General features: G+C 43.9%; 1 protein-coding gene across 2 annotated transcripts in view; it reads left to right on the forward strand.

Annotated features, from left to right (window-relative positions):
- Positions 1-13946: 13946 nt before the first annotated feature.
- LOC113928965 (regulator of G protein signaling 7 binding protein) overlaps positions 13947-16089 on the forward strand; it is a 101196-nt gene continuing 99053 nt past the window's right edge. The window contains exons 1-2 of one of the 2 annotated variants that reach the window (XM_035727650.1): positions 13947-14810; positions 15706-15872. In XM_035727650.1, the coding sequence (XP_035583543.1) occupies positions 14646-14810; positions 15706-15872 (332 nt within the window). In that variant the 5' untranslated portion in view covers positions 13947-14645. The remainder of the gene's footprint in view (positions 14811-15705; positions 15873-16089) is intronic. The other variant, XM_027605373.2, reaches the window with a different exon arrangement.

Here is a 16089-nt window from a genome sequence, read left to right on the forward strand (position 1 = left end):
AAACTATATTCAGCAATGTCTGGTTCTAAGGATTCCCAAATGATGTCATTAAGGCTCTGTCTCTGCCTCCCTCTGGGAGGACTGCCTTATCAGGTAGGTTCTCTTTATGTGATAGTAAAGAGGACTATAGGAAGCTTCTGTCTTCCATTATCTACACAGTGAGTGATTACAGAGAAAAGAGTTGGCCCTCTTTACCTTAGTCTCTAGGCTAAATCCTAAAAGGATAGAGAGTTTTGTCCCTACCTTTGGCCTAGTCATTACATCTAGGATACAGATGTTTGGATGGTCCAGATTCAGTTGTGACCCTCCCTTATGGTGGAGAAGTGGAACCCCATAACTGCATCCCCCCATCACCAAATCATACAAAGAGGGAGGCAGCTCCTAAAATGCAAAGAGGTCTTCTGTTAGCAGAAGAGAGGGGCTGACAGAAATGACAGCTGCCACTGTACCAGTGACTTTGAGAGATGGCCTGGGTGGACAGTTGCTCTTCTACGCTTTCTCTCAGATAATTATTTATTCTCAGGCCCTAAACTTTCACTTCTACCAGGGGAATTCTCAGACACCCATCCCAGGCCCTCATCTCTTTACTGAATTTCAGACGTGGCATTTATAATGATCGGCAAGGCTTCTTCCTGAAGAAGTCTTATTATCACCACAACATAACACATTTAGATGCAGTCTAATTATTTTCCCACCAAACTAGCTTCTCCTCTGCGTTTTCCTATTTTGGGCAATGGTTGCATCATCATTCGGCCTCCTAAACGTAAAACGCTGGAGACACTCCCCGCACTACCCTTCCCCATCTCTGTAGGTCCTCACGAGAGTTCCTAGGTAACATCCCTCACAAATTCCCTTTCCTTCCCCACCACTGCTTGTGAATTCCAGCTTTCATTATCTTCTGGCATTAGTCTTTCTCATTCTAACCTCTACCTTCTCTATTCTATATACTGAAAGCAGATTAAAAGTCACAAAGTATTGCTGGCCTTCAACTCCCAAAGTAAAAAAAAATAATAATAAAATCAATTTTCTCTAGTGTTTATAGGCTACAGTCCAAAACACTTGGCCTGATATTTCAATATCTGCTATAAACTGGCTCCAACCCACTTTTCCAATCTACTTGATTATCATTTGCTTATGCAGACTCTCTGATCCAGCCAAACAGATGTACTTATCATTCCCCACACCTACTACATACATCAGAACCTTCTTATTATGCTTTTGTTCATACTGAGTCCCCTGTCTTGAAAGCTTTCATCATCATTTTCTCCTCATCCCAGTCCTCTGTTAAGACCCACCTCCAATTTCATTTCTTCCTGAAACCTTTCTTTACAACTTAAGCAAAGTGCTGCCTCCCTCTTCCATGGCTAATCTGGCCCACTACTCATTCAGTAACAATATGTGAGGTCACATTCCTGAAGTCAGGTAAGTCACTCTGTGTGTCCCAAGCCGACTCAGCCTTTCACCCAGCTCCCCAGACACTCCAAAGACAGGTCATGCACCACAATCTTCAGATCTAAAGTCAGTCTTGTTGGCAAAGGCCAGGTGCCTGGTGTGGGTGAGTTTATCTACCAATGTGGTCACTGAATTGCAAAGTTTCTCTGTCCCCAAGAGTGTTGGCATGGCCTGTGGCACCAAACTTCTGTTTTAAATTTTTCTTCACCTCTCCAATTCCTTCTGGAAAACAGGACTCAGTTCTGTATTGCAGCCCATTCTCTGTGACCCTAAAATCTTTTTGAGCTCTTGTCAGCCTGCTTTCCTATTACCCTGTCTTCTGGAGATGCACTCCCACAGACTACTCTCACAGATGATACCCACCCTATAGACTGATCACCATTTCTACTCCTGTTACTCTAAGTTCCTCTTCAACAGGGATTTACCTTATGCCTTTGGATCACCAGCAACTAGCACCCAGTAGGTACATGAGTCATGCTTTTGAACCAAAAAAAAAATCCCCACTAACTGAGACCTCCATGAATTTTTGCGCTGATATGAATCACGCCAATCTTGTCCTTTCCCTTTGCACACGACATAACGGACCGTTAGTTCCCCACCAAGGATCAGTCGTCTTTGTTTCAGACCTGTCCAGACTCTCTTCTTCCCCTTCCTTATATGCCTATACTCCTAACTTCCCAGAATGCCTCAGTCAGGCATGACTTTTGGCAGTTAGCACTTGCCATCTTAGACTGGCATCTGTTTGGATGGCTCTGAGGATGGACACAGTGTCATCTAATTTCTTGGACTCCCGATCGCATAGCCCAGTGCCCTGAAAACACCAGACACTCCATAAAGTTTTGTTGATGATGACCTGAGTTTAGTATAGAAAACTGAAATGATCTGTTGTCTTTAATGTTGTAATGAAGAATTATCTATCCATGACTCAATACTGGTTTCTTATTCCTCAGTATATCCCTGGACTGTGCCAGATTCAGATACTTCCTCCTGATGTACAGTACTTCCCAGTCTCCTCGCCTAAGAATTTTAATAATCTGCATTGCAATTATGACTACAAAGTAACAAGAACATTTTTATTTATAAAAAGGAGGGAGCTGGTAGCTCAATTTAATGCACACAAAAACACTGACAAACAATAAAATTAAGCCCTTTCCTTCTGAAAGTTCTGAATAAATCTACTTTTATTTGTCTTATTTCTTTTTTCTCTTTTTAGGCCTGAGGTAAAAGCCTATTGGTATACCTTTGTTCTTAACTAATATTGTCATGTAAGGTGAGAATTACCTTGTATCTGTCATTTGGTTCATAAAGTCAACATAGATTACTAAAGGAGTCATTTAATTTTAAAAAGTAGTAGAGACTCAGTGTATTTGTGGGATATACCACAAAGGTCTAGTAAAGCTGCTTTTACTTTAATCAGGTTATCAGAGACCTTATTGCAGAGTTAGTTCCAATTATTTGGAAATAACAAAAATGAATGTGTGCTTCTTTTTTTAATATTATTTTTTTAAGATTTTATTTATTTATTTTACAGAGAGAGAGATAGTGAGAGCAGGAACACAAGCAGGGGGAGTGGGAGAGGGCGAAGCAGGCTTCCCGCCGAGCAGGGAGCCCGATGCAGGGCTCGATGCAGGGCTCGATGCGGGGCTCGATCCCAGGACCCTGGGATCATGACCTGAGCCGAAGGCAGACACCTAACAACTGAGCCGCCCAGGCGCCCCTGAATGTGTGCCTCTTTGAGGGAAAGGTGAAGCAACAGAATTATTTTTGTCTGAAAGGAAAAAACCTGAAAGGTGACTTGCTATCCTTCTTTAAGGATGTAAGAGTTCCTGTAAAGGGACCAGTGGCCTCATTTTACCTGTGTGACAACTCGGAGAGCTGGTGATGGACTGGACACCGGCAGTTTTGAAAAAGCCAGAGGTACTGCAGCTGCATTTACTGCCAAACTGGAAGTCAGACACACTGTCCTTCTGCCAGGCTGCCAGAACAGAGACATCAGATAAGTCCTTCCAACTTCCAGAGAAGTGGAGAGAGGACAGAATGAGCCAGACGGGAGGGGCTGGAATCCATCCTAGGCTGATGCGGAAACTTCCATCTCCCACTGCCCCAAAAGGGCCGTCTTACTCCCGGATTCCTTCGTGGAGAAAAAACCCCAAATCCTCCATGCCTACAAGTTAAGAGACACTCTCCCAGCCTCACTCCTGTCCCTATTTCTGTCAGGGTTTAAAAGACTTCACTACACTATCATTTTCAAAAGTCAGTTTTGATTTTAACTCATCCAGCTCACTTCCAGTCTGGCTCTTTATTTCCTGTATTCACTAAGAAAGTGGAATTAAATTGCGTCAGGGAGAAATTTAGAACGTACATAAAGAACGATGTCCCGACTGCAAAGTTTCCTTGGTCGAGAACAAGTTATTGAGAGATACCGTAGAATCTTCTCCCAGAACCAACCTTGGAGTGGAAACCCAAGCCCGGCTCTCAGCTGGCCTCTCTCTCTCTCTCTGGTGGGAGAGGAATGTCCCTCACCACCCTCTGATGCTTCCGAATTTCAGTCATCAGGTTGCAAATTCAAGAGTTTGAATGCCTGAATCCCTGAAGCCAGCCAATGGTGTTATTTTGTGGCCCTTTATTGATATAGTCGATCGTTTTATTAGCATTACCTAAGACCTAGATACTTTAAATCTGGATTTTATTTTCATTATTGAATGGAGATCAACGACACTGAATTCCGATTAAGAACTCTTGGAAATATTGTCCACACTCTTCTCATTTCCAAAAGCGTCAGTAGATTTCCATTCATTTGCATATTGGACCACATTCTTTCTTCTCTTCTCTAATGCCTTTTTTCTGTAATTATGTGTTTTTGTCAAAAACAACATGTAACTTTTGCTTATCTGCCGGTTCTTCCCTTCTTTTTCAAAAATGGGCTTTAAAGGCAAACATCAGAACCTACGATTCTGTATCAACTGTCCTGTCTCTGTCCTTACCCTCCTACTTACTGTCCCTGCCTCCTTCCCCTCTTTGCCCTAATTGCTCGCTTACCATTTGGATTTTGTTCCTTCCATTTATTAGATATACACAACTTTCCACAATGACCTCTCCTTGCCAAAAGGTATTTTTCTATGTCCCTTTCCTCCTTAATATCTCTAGGACAACTTACAGCTCACTCCTTGAAAGGGACTCTGCCTTGTGCTTTGTGAGACTGCACTGAGTGATTCTTCGGTTTTCCTGGCAGCCCCTTCTCCATCCCTCTGCTGGCTCCGTGCCTTGTCCCACCTCTTGTGTGCTGACATGCCTCGGGATGTCATCCCTCTGCCTGCTTTCCTTTCTACACTTACTCCTTCCTGGAAACAGAGCCGTTCTCAAGGCTTCGGTGACCACTTTTTGCTTCTGATTTCTAAACTTACATCTCCAGCCCTAACCTGCTACCGAGTCTAACATTTTCAGTTGCCCAATTCTATCAGGAAAAGCTCCATTTTCTAATCTCCAAGACTAGGTAATCTGAATTCATCTTTTACTCTTTTCTCTTATCCCCACCCTGCCTATTTTCCCTAATAGAGAGCCATCTGGAAGCCCAGTCTTTCAGAGATGGGCCGCACCCACTCAGGGCTACTCATGTGAGCAGGAGTCCTGGAGCCGGGATGAGTGGGAAAGCAGTGTGTGTTATGTGCACGCGCCTGTGTGTAGGGGATCATTACCAATCCAGACAGTCTACAAAGATTCTTTGCTAAGACGGCCTAAGTAAGTAGAACCCTAAGAAGAGAAACTAGAAGGCTGAGAGGTAAGAATATATGATCAATACAGAAAGTCAAATTGGCACAAATTTAAAAGTTTAATGATAGCAAACTGGTATGTGGGGAAACAGGCACTTTCGTAAGAAGCTTGTTATCTGATACAGCTGCTCGGGATACAAATTTCAGAGTGCCTCTTATAAAGGTAAATGCATGTACTCTATGGCCCAGCAATTCGACTTCTTTATATATTCTTATAAAATGTCTGCCTTCATATGAAGAAAAGGGCATGCTTCAGAATTTCCTTGCAACATTGTTAATATTAAAATATTGGAAATAATCTAAATGTCCCAACTAGGGGATGGTTTAGTACACTGTGATGTATCTCTTACTCTGGAATAGGATGTGTCAGTACAAGACTGAGGTAGATATGTACTGATACAGAACCTTCTCCAAAGATATGCTGTTGAGCAGAAGAAAGGTCCCAGAGTAACAGATACAAGGTATCATTTCTATGAAAATATACACATACATAAACAACACTAAAAGACCACCTTCTTTTCAGGAAGATGTGAAGTAAACAACTGTGTAACAGGAGACCTACACAGCAAACGGCTAGGAAGGATTATTTCTAGGGAAACAAGATAGGACCGAGGCTGGGATGGTACGTACTCAAAGGGGACTGTAGCCTTATCCGCACCATCAATTTCTTATGATAAGGAAAAGTTATGTTTCTATTAATTACTTAATTATTGGAGAGACAAGGACAGAGGGAAATGAAAAGGGAGAGGGAGAGGGAGGGAGAGCTAGAGGGAAAGAGAGAATGAGAGACAGCAAACAGGAACCAGGGAATGAAGCAAAGACAGGAAACGGAATAGCCAGAAATGAGCCAGGGCACAGGTGGATCAAAGGACAGTTAAGGAACTGGCTCTGCAGACACAGCCTGTCCACTGCAGTGTTCCTCTGACATGTGCTTCAGCACACTTGGCAGGCCCAGAAGAGTCCTCAAAGGAACCACGTTGTGCTGGAAGGAGGGGTCACCGCAGACAGGGTTGGTGGGGCCCGCAGAGTGGTGGCTGATGCACATCTTGATACGAGCTGGTGCAGATCAGGTTTAGACCAGAGCCATGGTTGGCTAAAAAGAGGTCTTGTCGATGGGCAGGAGGTTCCAGAAGAATCCATAGACAAGGCAGGCTGAACTTTGGCCAAAGGGTACATGTCCTCTGTGCACAGAAGGCAGAAAGAGCTCTACAGACTGAAAGTTAGATGTACATTTCAGGGATAACTGTCAATGCGTTTTGTTTTTTCTGTGGAAGACTGAAATACCTGTTGCTTTTTATCTTAGATAGTTCATACTATTTTCTCGTCAGTTCTGTTCTGAGGTAATGCTCTCACCCTTAAAAGGTCTTAAATTTCTCCCCAGGTCTTAGTGACACAGTCAGATTCCTGATCCACTTGGATTATTCTAATAGCCTAACAAGTGGCTTCACTCTCTCTTCATTACAATGCATCCTACCTACCACTACCAAATTAATGTTCTTAAAGCATCATTTGCCTCGTATCAATGCACATCATCAAGAAACAGCAGTCATTCTCTTTTGCCCATAGTCTATCCCAACACAGTGTCAGGATCAAACTCCTCTGTTTTGCTCTACAAGTTCTTAGGAATGTGAAACCTGCTACACTTAGCTACCATGAACTCCCTCTCTGCCCATAACCTGAATCTTCCTTAGATCACCGGAAGAGAGCCCCCAAGTCCACTCCTTCAAAAGTCTACAAAGTCACCGGGAGACCTCAGAGTAGTCCCTTAGTGTTTCTTCTTCCCAATGTGGCCTAAAATCATGCACATTATTGTCATTCAAAGAAAATCATTTCCTCTGCTTCTTACCTACTATTCTCCTTCCTTTCCTGAGCCAAAGGACCTGAGCCATTTATCCTGCCTCAGTGACCGGAACCCTATCACTCTCACACTAGGTAACATGGTGCCTTGTTCATGGTGAGTAACTACTATGATAGCATTAATTTGATGCATCATATACTTGAGCACACTTGTCCTTTATATATTATACTAATCAGAACTCTTTTGGCTGCATATTGTGGTAACTCCGATCAAAACAACTTAGTTTAAAAGGAATTTGGTTCACCTAACTGAAATTATAGGTGTAAATTAATTTAAGGCCAACTTAGATCAACCTGCTCATGTAATCTTAAAAATCAATCTTTCTATAATGACATCAAAAAGAATAAAATACCTAGGAATAAATTCAACCAAGGAGGCTAAAGACGTGTACACTGAAAACTTTAAGAAATTAAAGAAATTGAAGACACAACCAAATGGAAAGATACTGTGCTCAAAGATTAGAAGAATTAATACTGTTACAATGTCCATACTCTCCAAAGCAATCTACAGATTCAATGCAATCTCTATCAAAATTCCAAAAGCATTTTTCACAGAAAAAAAAAACAAAAAACAAAGATACTCCCAATAACCCAGGCAATCTGGGGAAAGAAGAACAAAGCTGGAAACATCACACACCCTGATTTCAAACCATATTATACAGATATCCTAATCAAAACAGGATGGTATTGGCATAGAAAAGGGGTTCATAGATCAATGGAACACAGCAGAGAACCCATAAATTAGCATACACATATCTGAACAATTTATTTGCAACAAAGGAGCCAAGAATATACAACGGGGAAGGGACAGTCTCTTCAATAAATAGTGTGAGGAAAAATGGACAGCCTCATGCAAAAGAATGAAACCAGACCCCTAACTTACACCATACTTAAAAATTAACTCAAAATGGATTAAAAATTTTAATGTAAGACCTAAAACCATAAAACTCCTTATAGAAAACATAGGCGACAAGCTCCTTGACATTGGTCTTAGCAATGATATTTTGGATTTGACACCAAAAGTAAAGGCAACAAAAGCGAAAACAAGTAGGACTACATCAAACTAAAAGGCTTCTGCATAGCAAAGGAAACCATCAACAAAATGAAAAGGCAACATAGTGAATGGGAGAAAATATTTGCTAATCATCTATGTGATAAGAGGTTATTATCCTATATATATATATATATATATATATATATATAAAGAACTCCTACAACTCAATAGCCAAAGACAAAAAAATTGTATTAAAAAATGGGTAGAGGATCTAAATAGACATTTTTTCCAAAGAAGAGAGACAGATGGCCAAAAGGTACATGAAAAGGTGCTCAATGTCACCAATCATCAGAGTAAATGCAAATCAAAACCACAAACAGATACAACCCTCACACCTGCTGGAATGGGTAGTTTTCAAAAGACAAGAAATAACAAGTGTTGGTGAGGAAGTGGAGAAAGGGAACCCTCATGCGCTATTGGTAGGAACGTAAATTGGTGCAGCCACTGTGGAAAACAGTGGGGAGACTCCTCAAAAAATTAAAAACAGAACTCCTATATAATCCAGCAATTCCCTTCCAAGGAATTTCATTTTCTGAAGAAAATGCAAACACTAACTCAAAAAGATATATGCACTGGGGCGCCTGGCTGGCTCAGTCGTAACGCATGTGACTCTTGACCTCAGGGTTTTGAGTTCAAGCTCCACACTGGGTGTAAAGCCTACTTTAAAAAAAATTTTTTTAATTAAATTTTTAAAAATAAATTAAAAAGATACAAAAACCCACATATTCACTACAGCATTCTTTACAATATCAAGATATACAAAGAACCTAAGTATCCATTGGTAGATGAATGAATAAAGAAAATGTGGTGTACATACACACACACACACACACACACACACACACAGTGGAATATTATTTAGCCATAAAAAAAGAAATCTTGCCTTTTGCCACAACATGGAACATGGATGGGCCAAAAGGGCATTATGCTAAGTGAAGTGAGACAGAGAGACAAATGTGTGATCTCACTTACGTGTGGAATCCAAAAAGAGGTAAAGAAAAAAAACCGAGCTCAAAGATACAGAGAACAGATTGGTGGTTGCCAGAGGCATGGGATGGGAGTGGACAAAATGGGTGATGGGAGTCAAAAGGTGCAAAATCCCAGTTATAAAATAGATAAGTCATGCTGACACCAGGTCCAGCCTGGCAAATACAGTTAAAACTGCATGTGTGAAAGTTGATGAAAGGAAATCTCAGAAGTTCTCATCACGAGAAAAAGAGCCACGTATGCTGACAATATCAACTCTTACTATGGTGATCATTTTGCAATACAGTTGACCCTTGAACAACTCGGGGATTAGCAGGGCCTACCCCCATGCAGTCAAACAACCATGTATAACTCTGACCCCCCCAAAACAACTACTAATAGCTACTATCGACCAGAAACCTTACTAATAACATGGTAGTCATTTATTTAATACATAGTGTGTAAGTTGTATTGTTTACCATATTCTTACAAAGCTAGAGAAAAGAAAATATTAAGAAAATCGTAAGAGAAAATACATTTGCAGTATTATAGTGCATTTACCCAAAAAATCCATGTGTAAGTGGACCCATGCAGTTCAAACTCGTCTTTTTCGATAGTCAATTGTTTATACAAATGGGGAATCAGTAAGCTGTATACCTGAACCTGATACAATGTTATATGTCAATTATCCCTCAAACAACCAAACAAACAAACAAACAAAAAAAACACTCTTTCTCCATCTCTCCATTTTGTTTTTTTCTGAGTTGGCTCTCAGGCAGTCGGTTGACCCTGAGTGACAAAGGCTGCCACCAGAAACTCCAGGCTTTCATCTTATCACCCTAGAAACCCAAAAGAAAGAAAAAATATTAGGTTGAAATACATGAAATTACCACTGATGTAGATCAAAAACGGCTGAGTAATGGCAATTTCATATGTTTCAACCTAAGAGTTCGGAGTCCCCAAGGCCTAAAGTTCATTGGCTCAGCTTCGATGTCATGCCCACTATTATCCAATCACTGTGGCCACTAGAATAGACCACTCTTTTTGACCGTGTCTAAGACATATGCCCATTCATGAGCCATGTCAGAAGAAATGAGGTAAGACTGATTCGTCAACAAAAACTTAAGGAGCTATTATCAGAAAAGGGGGAATAAAAACAGAGGAGGCCCATCAGATGCCCAGTGCATAAAATAGACATGAAATGTGTCCATTTACCATGAAGGTAATGAAGACTCGCTTTGGCAAACCTCACCTGCGCAGGCTTTTCCGATCTGCACGATGGTACAGCAACCGGTGCAAAATGTGTTTTATTTCATGTACAAAACAACGTGGCAGGACTCTTTTTCTTTAAAAGGGGGCCTCCAAATTATATAAGCTTTAGAACCAACAGAACATGGAAGTGCAACTAGTGAAAATACTCAAACATATTTTTGAAACTAGTATGTATTCCCAGTATATTGTACTTCCTTCTGCTTTTAGTGTAAATAAAGCATTTAGTAGGTAGTTTACTCACTAAATTCTTCTCAATAACTCAATCTCTTTTCACACTAACAGGAAATAACCTGATCATTCCCTTCAAATCTCCCCAACTTCTCAGAGCTCAGCATCTTCATGAATATTTCTTCACCTATGTCATAGACTTAACACAAATAAGGTCCTTTTTCATTTTTGCCCCACCTTGAACTTCACTCCCAGATGAAACTTGCCTCCCATTCATGAGAAGTCAGCCCCATTTGAAAGGTGCATCTCTGGGTCTCGCTGTGGTTCCTTATAGCACCAACTTGAAGAAACTTAACAGACACTCATATTCACTCCAAACTAACATTTATTTTTAAAAATTGCAAATCAAAATGAGTTCTCTGAAATAACAAAATAGAGAATGTGAAGTGTAAGGTGGATCTTATATTGGAGTGAATCTAGGATAGGAGATGGTGTCAAAGCAAATACACCTACAGAGGACCCATTATTAGGGCTGTGCCAAAATGGGTCTGGACAACCAGAAAATGTGCCTTTGTTATTGGGATTTCCAACTGTACTTTACCCTTCTATTGGACAGTCAGACAGCCCCAGGAATGTAAATTCATGCTGTTCTGGCTGTGGGGGAAGGTGAGGAAACTAAGCCTGCTTGCTGCTATTCTGATGGCAGCATTTGTCCCTGGGAGAGACAGCTCTGGCACTGATGTAACTCTTCTCCCCTCTCAGGAAAATGGCTTGGGCTGTGTATCGGGGAAGCCAACGGGCACCTACAGTTTCCGCTTAATCTCCCAGCAGATTTCCAAACCTGTAGTCCTTCAGATGTGGCATTGAGTTTGAACCCATTTTTCCCCTCCCCCCCACCTCCTCCAAGAAATATGGCTAGAAACCGGGCAGCACGATTATGTTGCCTTTTTTCTTTGAATTTGTTGAAATTGTCTCTAGGCAGAAGAAGGGGGGAGTCGAAACCAGATGGTTGTAGTTGGAGTAGAAGCCTACTACTGAGGAGCTTTGAGACGCTCAAATCTGGTGGCGGCCACTACTGCCCTGCAGGGAAAGGGATGAGATAACAGACTGGCGGCAAAAGATTTCCAGAAGACTGACCGTCAGTGTCCTGTTTTCTTTATCCTCTGACCACACACATGTAAAACGAGGTCTCCTTTCCTTTAATTCTCCAAAGGACTACCAACCTTGGGTTAAAGCAGACTTTAACTCTTACGGAGGTGGGGAGGGTTAGTTACTTGTTAAGAAAGGAGTTTATATCACCGGGACTTAAACAGTTTATAAATGAGTACTATCCATTCTTCTTAAGGCCCCTTAGCCTGCCTGTATCTTCTTCATCAGCATCCCTCTACCACTCATCAAATGCTAGCAAATCTCACTGAATCATCAGATGTGTTCCTCAACTTCTCCCTACACACAGGAAGCACAGGGAAAATTGAGACTGAGGAAAGAATAGTCAGAGAGTTGGGTAAGAGTGAACTTCTTTTATCTCCCAATATTTGGGGAGACTCTGCTAACAGAATAGCTCCCCACCCTGCTCTCCAAGTCATCCGAGAATCTGGAGGGAGGGGGAACACACCACGGTCAACCTGGGGGCTAATGCCTCCTCCTTCCCACTCTTGGGGAAAACTGATTCTCAATCTTTTGTCAAATACTAGGCAAATACAACTGAATATCCATTCAGATGTCCACCTGTTAGGGTTTGTTGTTCCCCCAACAGATGGTGTCTCCTTCACCACTACTTCAACTCTCCAGCACCAACTGGGTGTTCTACAATTCCTCTCCATCCTGCCACTAACTGCCCGGAGTTAGCATCAGACTCCATGGTTTAAGGGCTCTGTTCCACAAGAATGCCCACACTTCAGAGACCAGTCACAAGTATCAAGTCTCTGGATTGCATCTGACACCCGTTCAGGGGTTCCCACAAACCCCCCTCAGATTGTATCATTTGTCAGGGTGACTCAAAGAACTTGGGAAAGGGCTTTAGGTACCAGTTTACTATAAAGAATGTGATGAAGGAAGAGGGCAAGGTATGAGAGGGGGGATGTGGAGCTTGCCACCTTCCCAGCCCGTCCACACCTTCAACAACCCGGAAGCTCCCCGAATCCCACTATGTAGTGGTTTTTATGGAGGTTTCATGATGTAGATACGATTGATAAAGTTACTGGCTATTCATGATTCATCGATCTCTAGCCCTTCTCCTCTTCAGGGAAGTTGGAGGTGGGACTAAGAGTTCCAAACTTCTAACCAATTCTTACTCTTCCTGGTGACAAAAGACTTTTATCACCCTTATCACTCAGGAAATTCCAAGGGTTTTTAGGAGCTCTGTGACAGGAACTGGGCACAAAGACCAACCATCATTCTTATCCAGCTCCATTACGTTTACCTGTCTTGTTAAAAAAAAGAAAAAAAAATCCTAGAGACACCCTCCTTAAGGTGTTAGTCTTCCTATTTCTGACTATCCCTCTGTGTGTACTCTCCATATCCCCTTAAGAGAGTGACCAGAAATGTCTAATTTGCTCTTCATGAGGCTTCTGGACAGATAATTAGTTCCCCTGTGGTAGACCTCTTTATCGGTCCCCTCCAAATAAATCATTCATGAGAACAAACATTAGACCAGAATGCCAACTCCACCTCTTTTCTTCCCACAAGAATCTTAGGATGTCAGGGCTAAAAGTGGACTTAAAATGGCCCAGCAACTCACTCCCACCCCCAACCCCCCTTTATGCAGTCATCCCCTCCACTTCCCTGGGCCAGCTCCACCAGCTTCTGGCTCACTGGTGTTCCATAAAGGAGAACTGGTCATTCTGAACGTCCAAGGAAGGGAGGCCTGGTGGCTCTTACTTGTTACGTCTCTAACAGGAAAAAGTCACACTCTGGAACAGGAGACCGGGAACTTTACTGGTGAAAACGAAAGGAGGACCAATTTGACTGAAGCCTGCTGTGCGTTCTGCCCTACCGGCTGCTAGTCCCCCTCCCTGCATGCCCAACAAAGACAAAAACAAAACAAAACAAAACAAAAACACAAGTACAGCAACAACACACTCAGGGAAACAAAGCTTTCCTTTTAGGTCATCAAAACATTTTCCTTTTGAATCAAAAACCTCGCTTGCTCCTAGGTTTGGGCTTTGATCATCTGTGGCCCCCAGATGGTCTCAGATGGTGAGGGCCTTCAACGCACACAGGTTGATTTGAAATCCATGTTTAGGTCCCAGCATGTGGCAATGTGCTCCACTCTGATGACACTTTTCGTTTCTAAGAATAGCGCAGATGAAGTAATATTGCAACTGACGTTCCCGGAGATTTGATTGGGTAAGTGCATAAACTGTGGAGGGAGAAGGGCGGCGGGGGGGGGGGGGGCAGGGGTTCTCTGGACGGATCACATTAGTATTCCCGTCCTATCAATGTGCGGGGCAGCGCACCACGTCAGGCGGACCGATTGCCTGCGTCTGCCAGTCCCGCCACGGATTCATTTGGGATCCTCAAACAGATGAGCCCGTAGAGACGGGGGATCAAGGCAGCCTATTAGAGCCATTGCCTGCTTCGGGGACTGCCAGCCTTCCAGGCCCGGCGACGGGGGAGGGAGGGGAAAGACGAAGGAGCGCCGCTGCGGGAAGACACTGAGGCGAGAGCTACACTCATACCCGCCCCCCCCCCAACTCCCACCTTACAGCGCAGGCTTTGAAAGCTGCTCCCCCATCTGAATGGAAACTCAGAACCGCCTGGCGGCGCGTTCCTTCTCGCCCAGCGCTGCAATCCATGCCGAGGGGAAGGTAGTGCGAGCCCGCGCCAGCGCCCAGCTCCCGGGACAGGGCCGGCAATGCTGCTGAGCAGAACTTGACCGAGCCCCTTCCTCACTGCTCAGTGGAAGCGATGCTGCAGCGCACAGCCAGCGCTTCCCCGGCTCTCCTTCAAGCTGAAGGTTACCCACCCGCGCAGCCAGCCCCAACCCTGTGAGCGCCGCGCCTCGATTCCCGGCTCCGGCTGCTTGGCGGCGCGCAGGGCAACGACCGGGCCGCCCGCGCCGGGGCGCACTGCACCAGCGGCTTCGGCTTGGTGGATGTGTATGCATGAGTTCTGCACCGAATGGGCGCAAAAAGCGCCCCAGCCGGTCCACCCGCTCCTCGATCTTCCAGATCAGCAAGCCCCCGCTGCAGAGTGGGGATTGGGAGCGCAGGGGCAGCAACTCCGAGAGCGCCCACAAAACCCAACGAGCCCTGGACGACTGCAAGATGGTAGGTGAAAACTGCGCCTTTTTTTTTTTTTTTTCCTTTTTGGAGAAGAGGTGGGGGCATCTTGTATGTTAGTCGTTTGCTTGACTGCCAGCCACTCCCCCACCCTCAGCTCCTCCATGCCGATCACGTGCACATGCACTATTTTTAAATCTGCAGTCCCCAGATTCGGGGTGACACCCGGGTCGTAATGTCCCCGCAAAGAAGTGCCACGGCAAGGGTTTTAGGGTCAGCGGCTGTAAGTCATGCCTCTACCCCCTCAGAGAACGGTGGATGCAAAAGACACGGTGAAGTGGCTTGCTCACCAGGGAGGGAGGGGATGGGAAGGTGGGGGTGCTGCTTTGTGGGGAGACAGCAGCAAATAAACCCAAACAGAGCACACGGGGCGCTGCAGAGGGGACGAAGGTTCCAGCGCAGAGGCCGTGGCCGGTCTTCCCATCAGGCTCCTGAGCCAGTCTCTGGTTCAGTGGCCTGGCAGGAGGTGAACGGTTTCCCTCTCGCAACCTATCTTTGGCCTTTATCCCCACGCAACTTAAAATCCTTATCTTAGCTGTAGTACAGGAGAGCATTATATGTGAGAGTTCCCAACAGCAAGCTCTAGTGACCTGGGAGTGGCATATGCTCTTGCTCTTCAGAAACTGAGTCTAAGGGAAGAGGGGGGATGGTAGAGGGGGAGGGAGTAGGTCTGGAAATAGAGCTTCCACCACCGGACTTCCCGATGAAAATAAACACTTGCCTTGGACAAAGAGAAACTTACCATCTTTGTGCCCTGATCTTTAAGCAGTCTGTAGGCTCCTTAGCTGGAGACTTGTGGAGTTGGCTGAGGGGTCACTGAAAACCCATGTTTGTATACAACCAAATAGGAAACGTTGGTGAAGGAAATTCAATTCTTTTTCAGCTTGTCCAAGAGTTCAACACGCAAGTGGCCCTGTACCGAGAGTTGGTCATTTCTATCGGGGACGTCTCCGTCAGCTGCCCCTCACTCCGGGCGGAAATGCACAAGACAAGAACCAAAGGCTGTGAAATGGCTCGTCAGGCACACCAAAAACTTGCTGCCATCTCGGGGTAGGAGATTCTTGGCATTATTTGGTCATTCATATACATGATGCATGGATGCTGACAGTTATTTATGGTGTTCAAGACCTCAGAAGCGATCTCTGCAAATCTGGGATTTTAACCAATCACCCTGAGATCAGGATTCTTTTGAGAGCTATAGACAAACTAGGTGCTAAATTACAATCTGAAGGTTGTGAGATTCTTGAATATACATATATTCAAGACT

This window comes from Zalophus californianus, chromosome 5 (genome assembly GCF_009762305.2).
Source record: "Zalophus californianus isolate mZalCal1 chromosome 5, mZalCal1.pri.v2, whole genome shotgun sequence".
NCBI lineage: Eukaryota > Metazoa > Chordata > Mammalia > Carnivora > Otariidae > Zalophus > Zalophus californianus.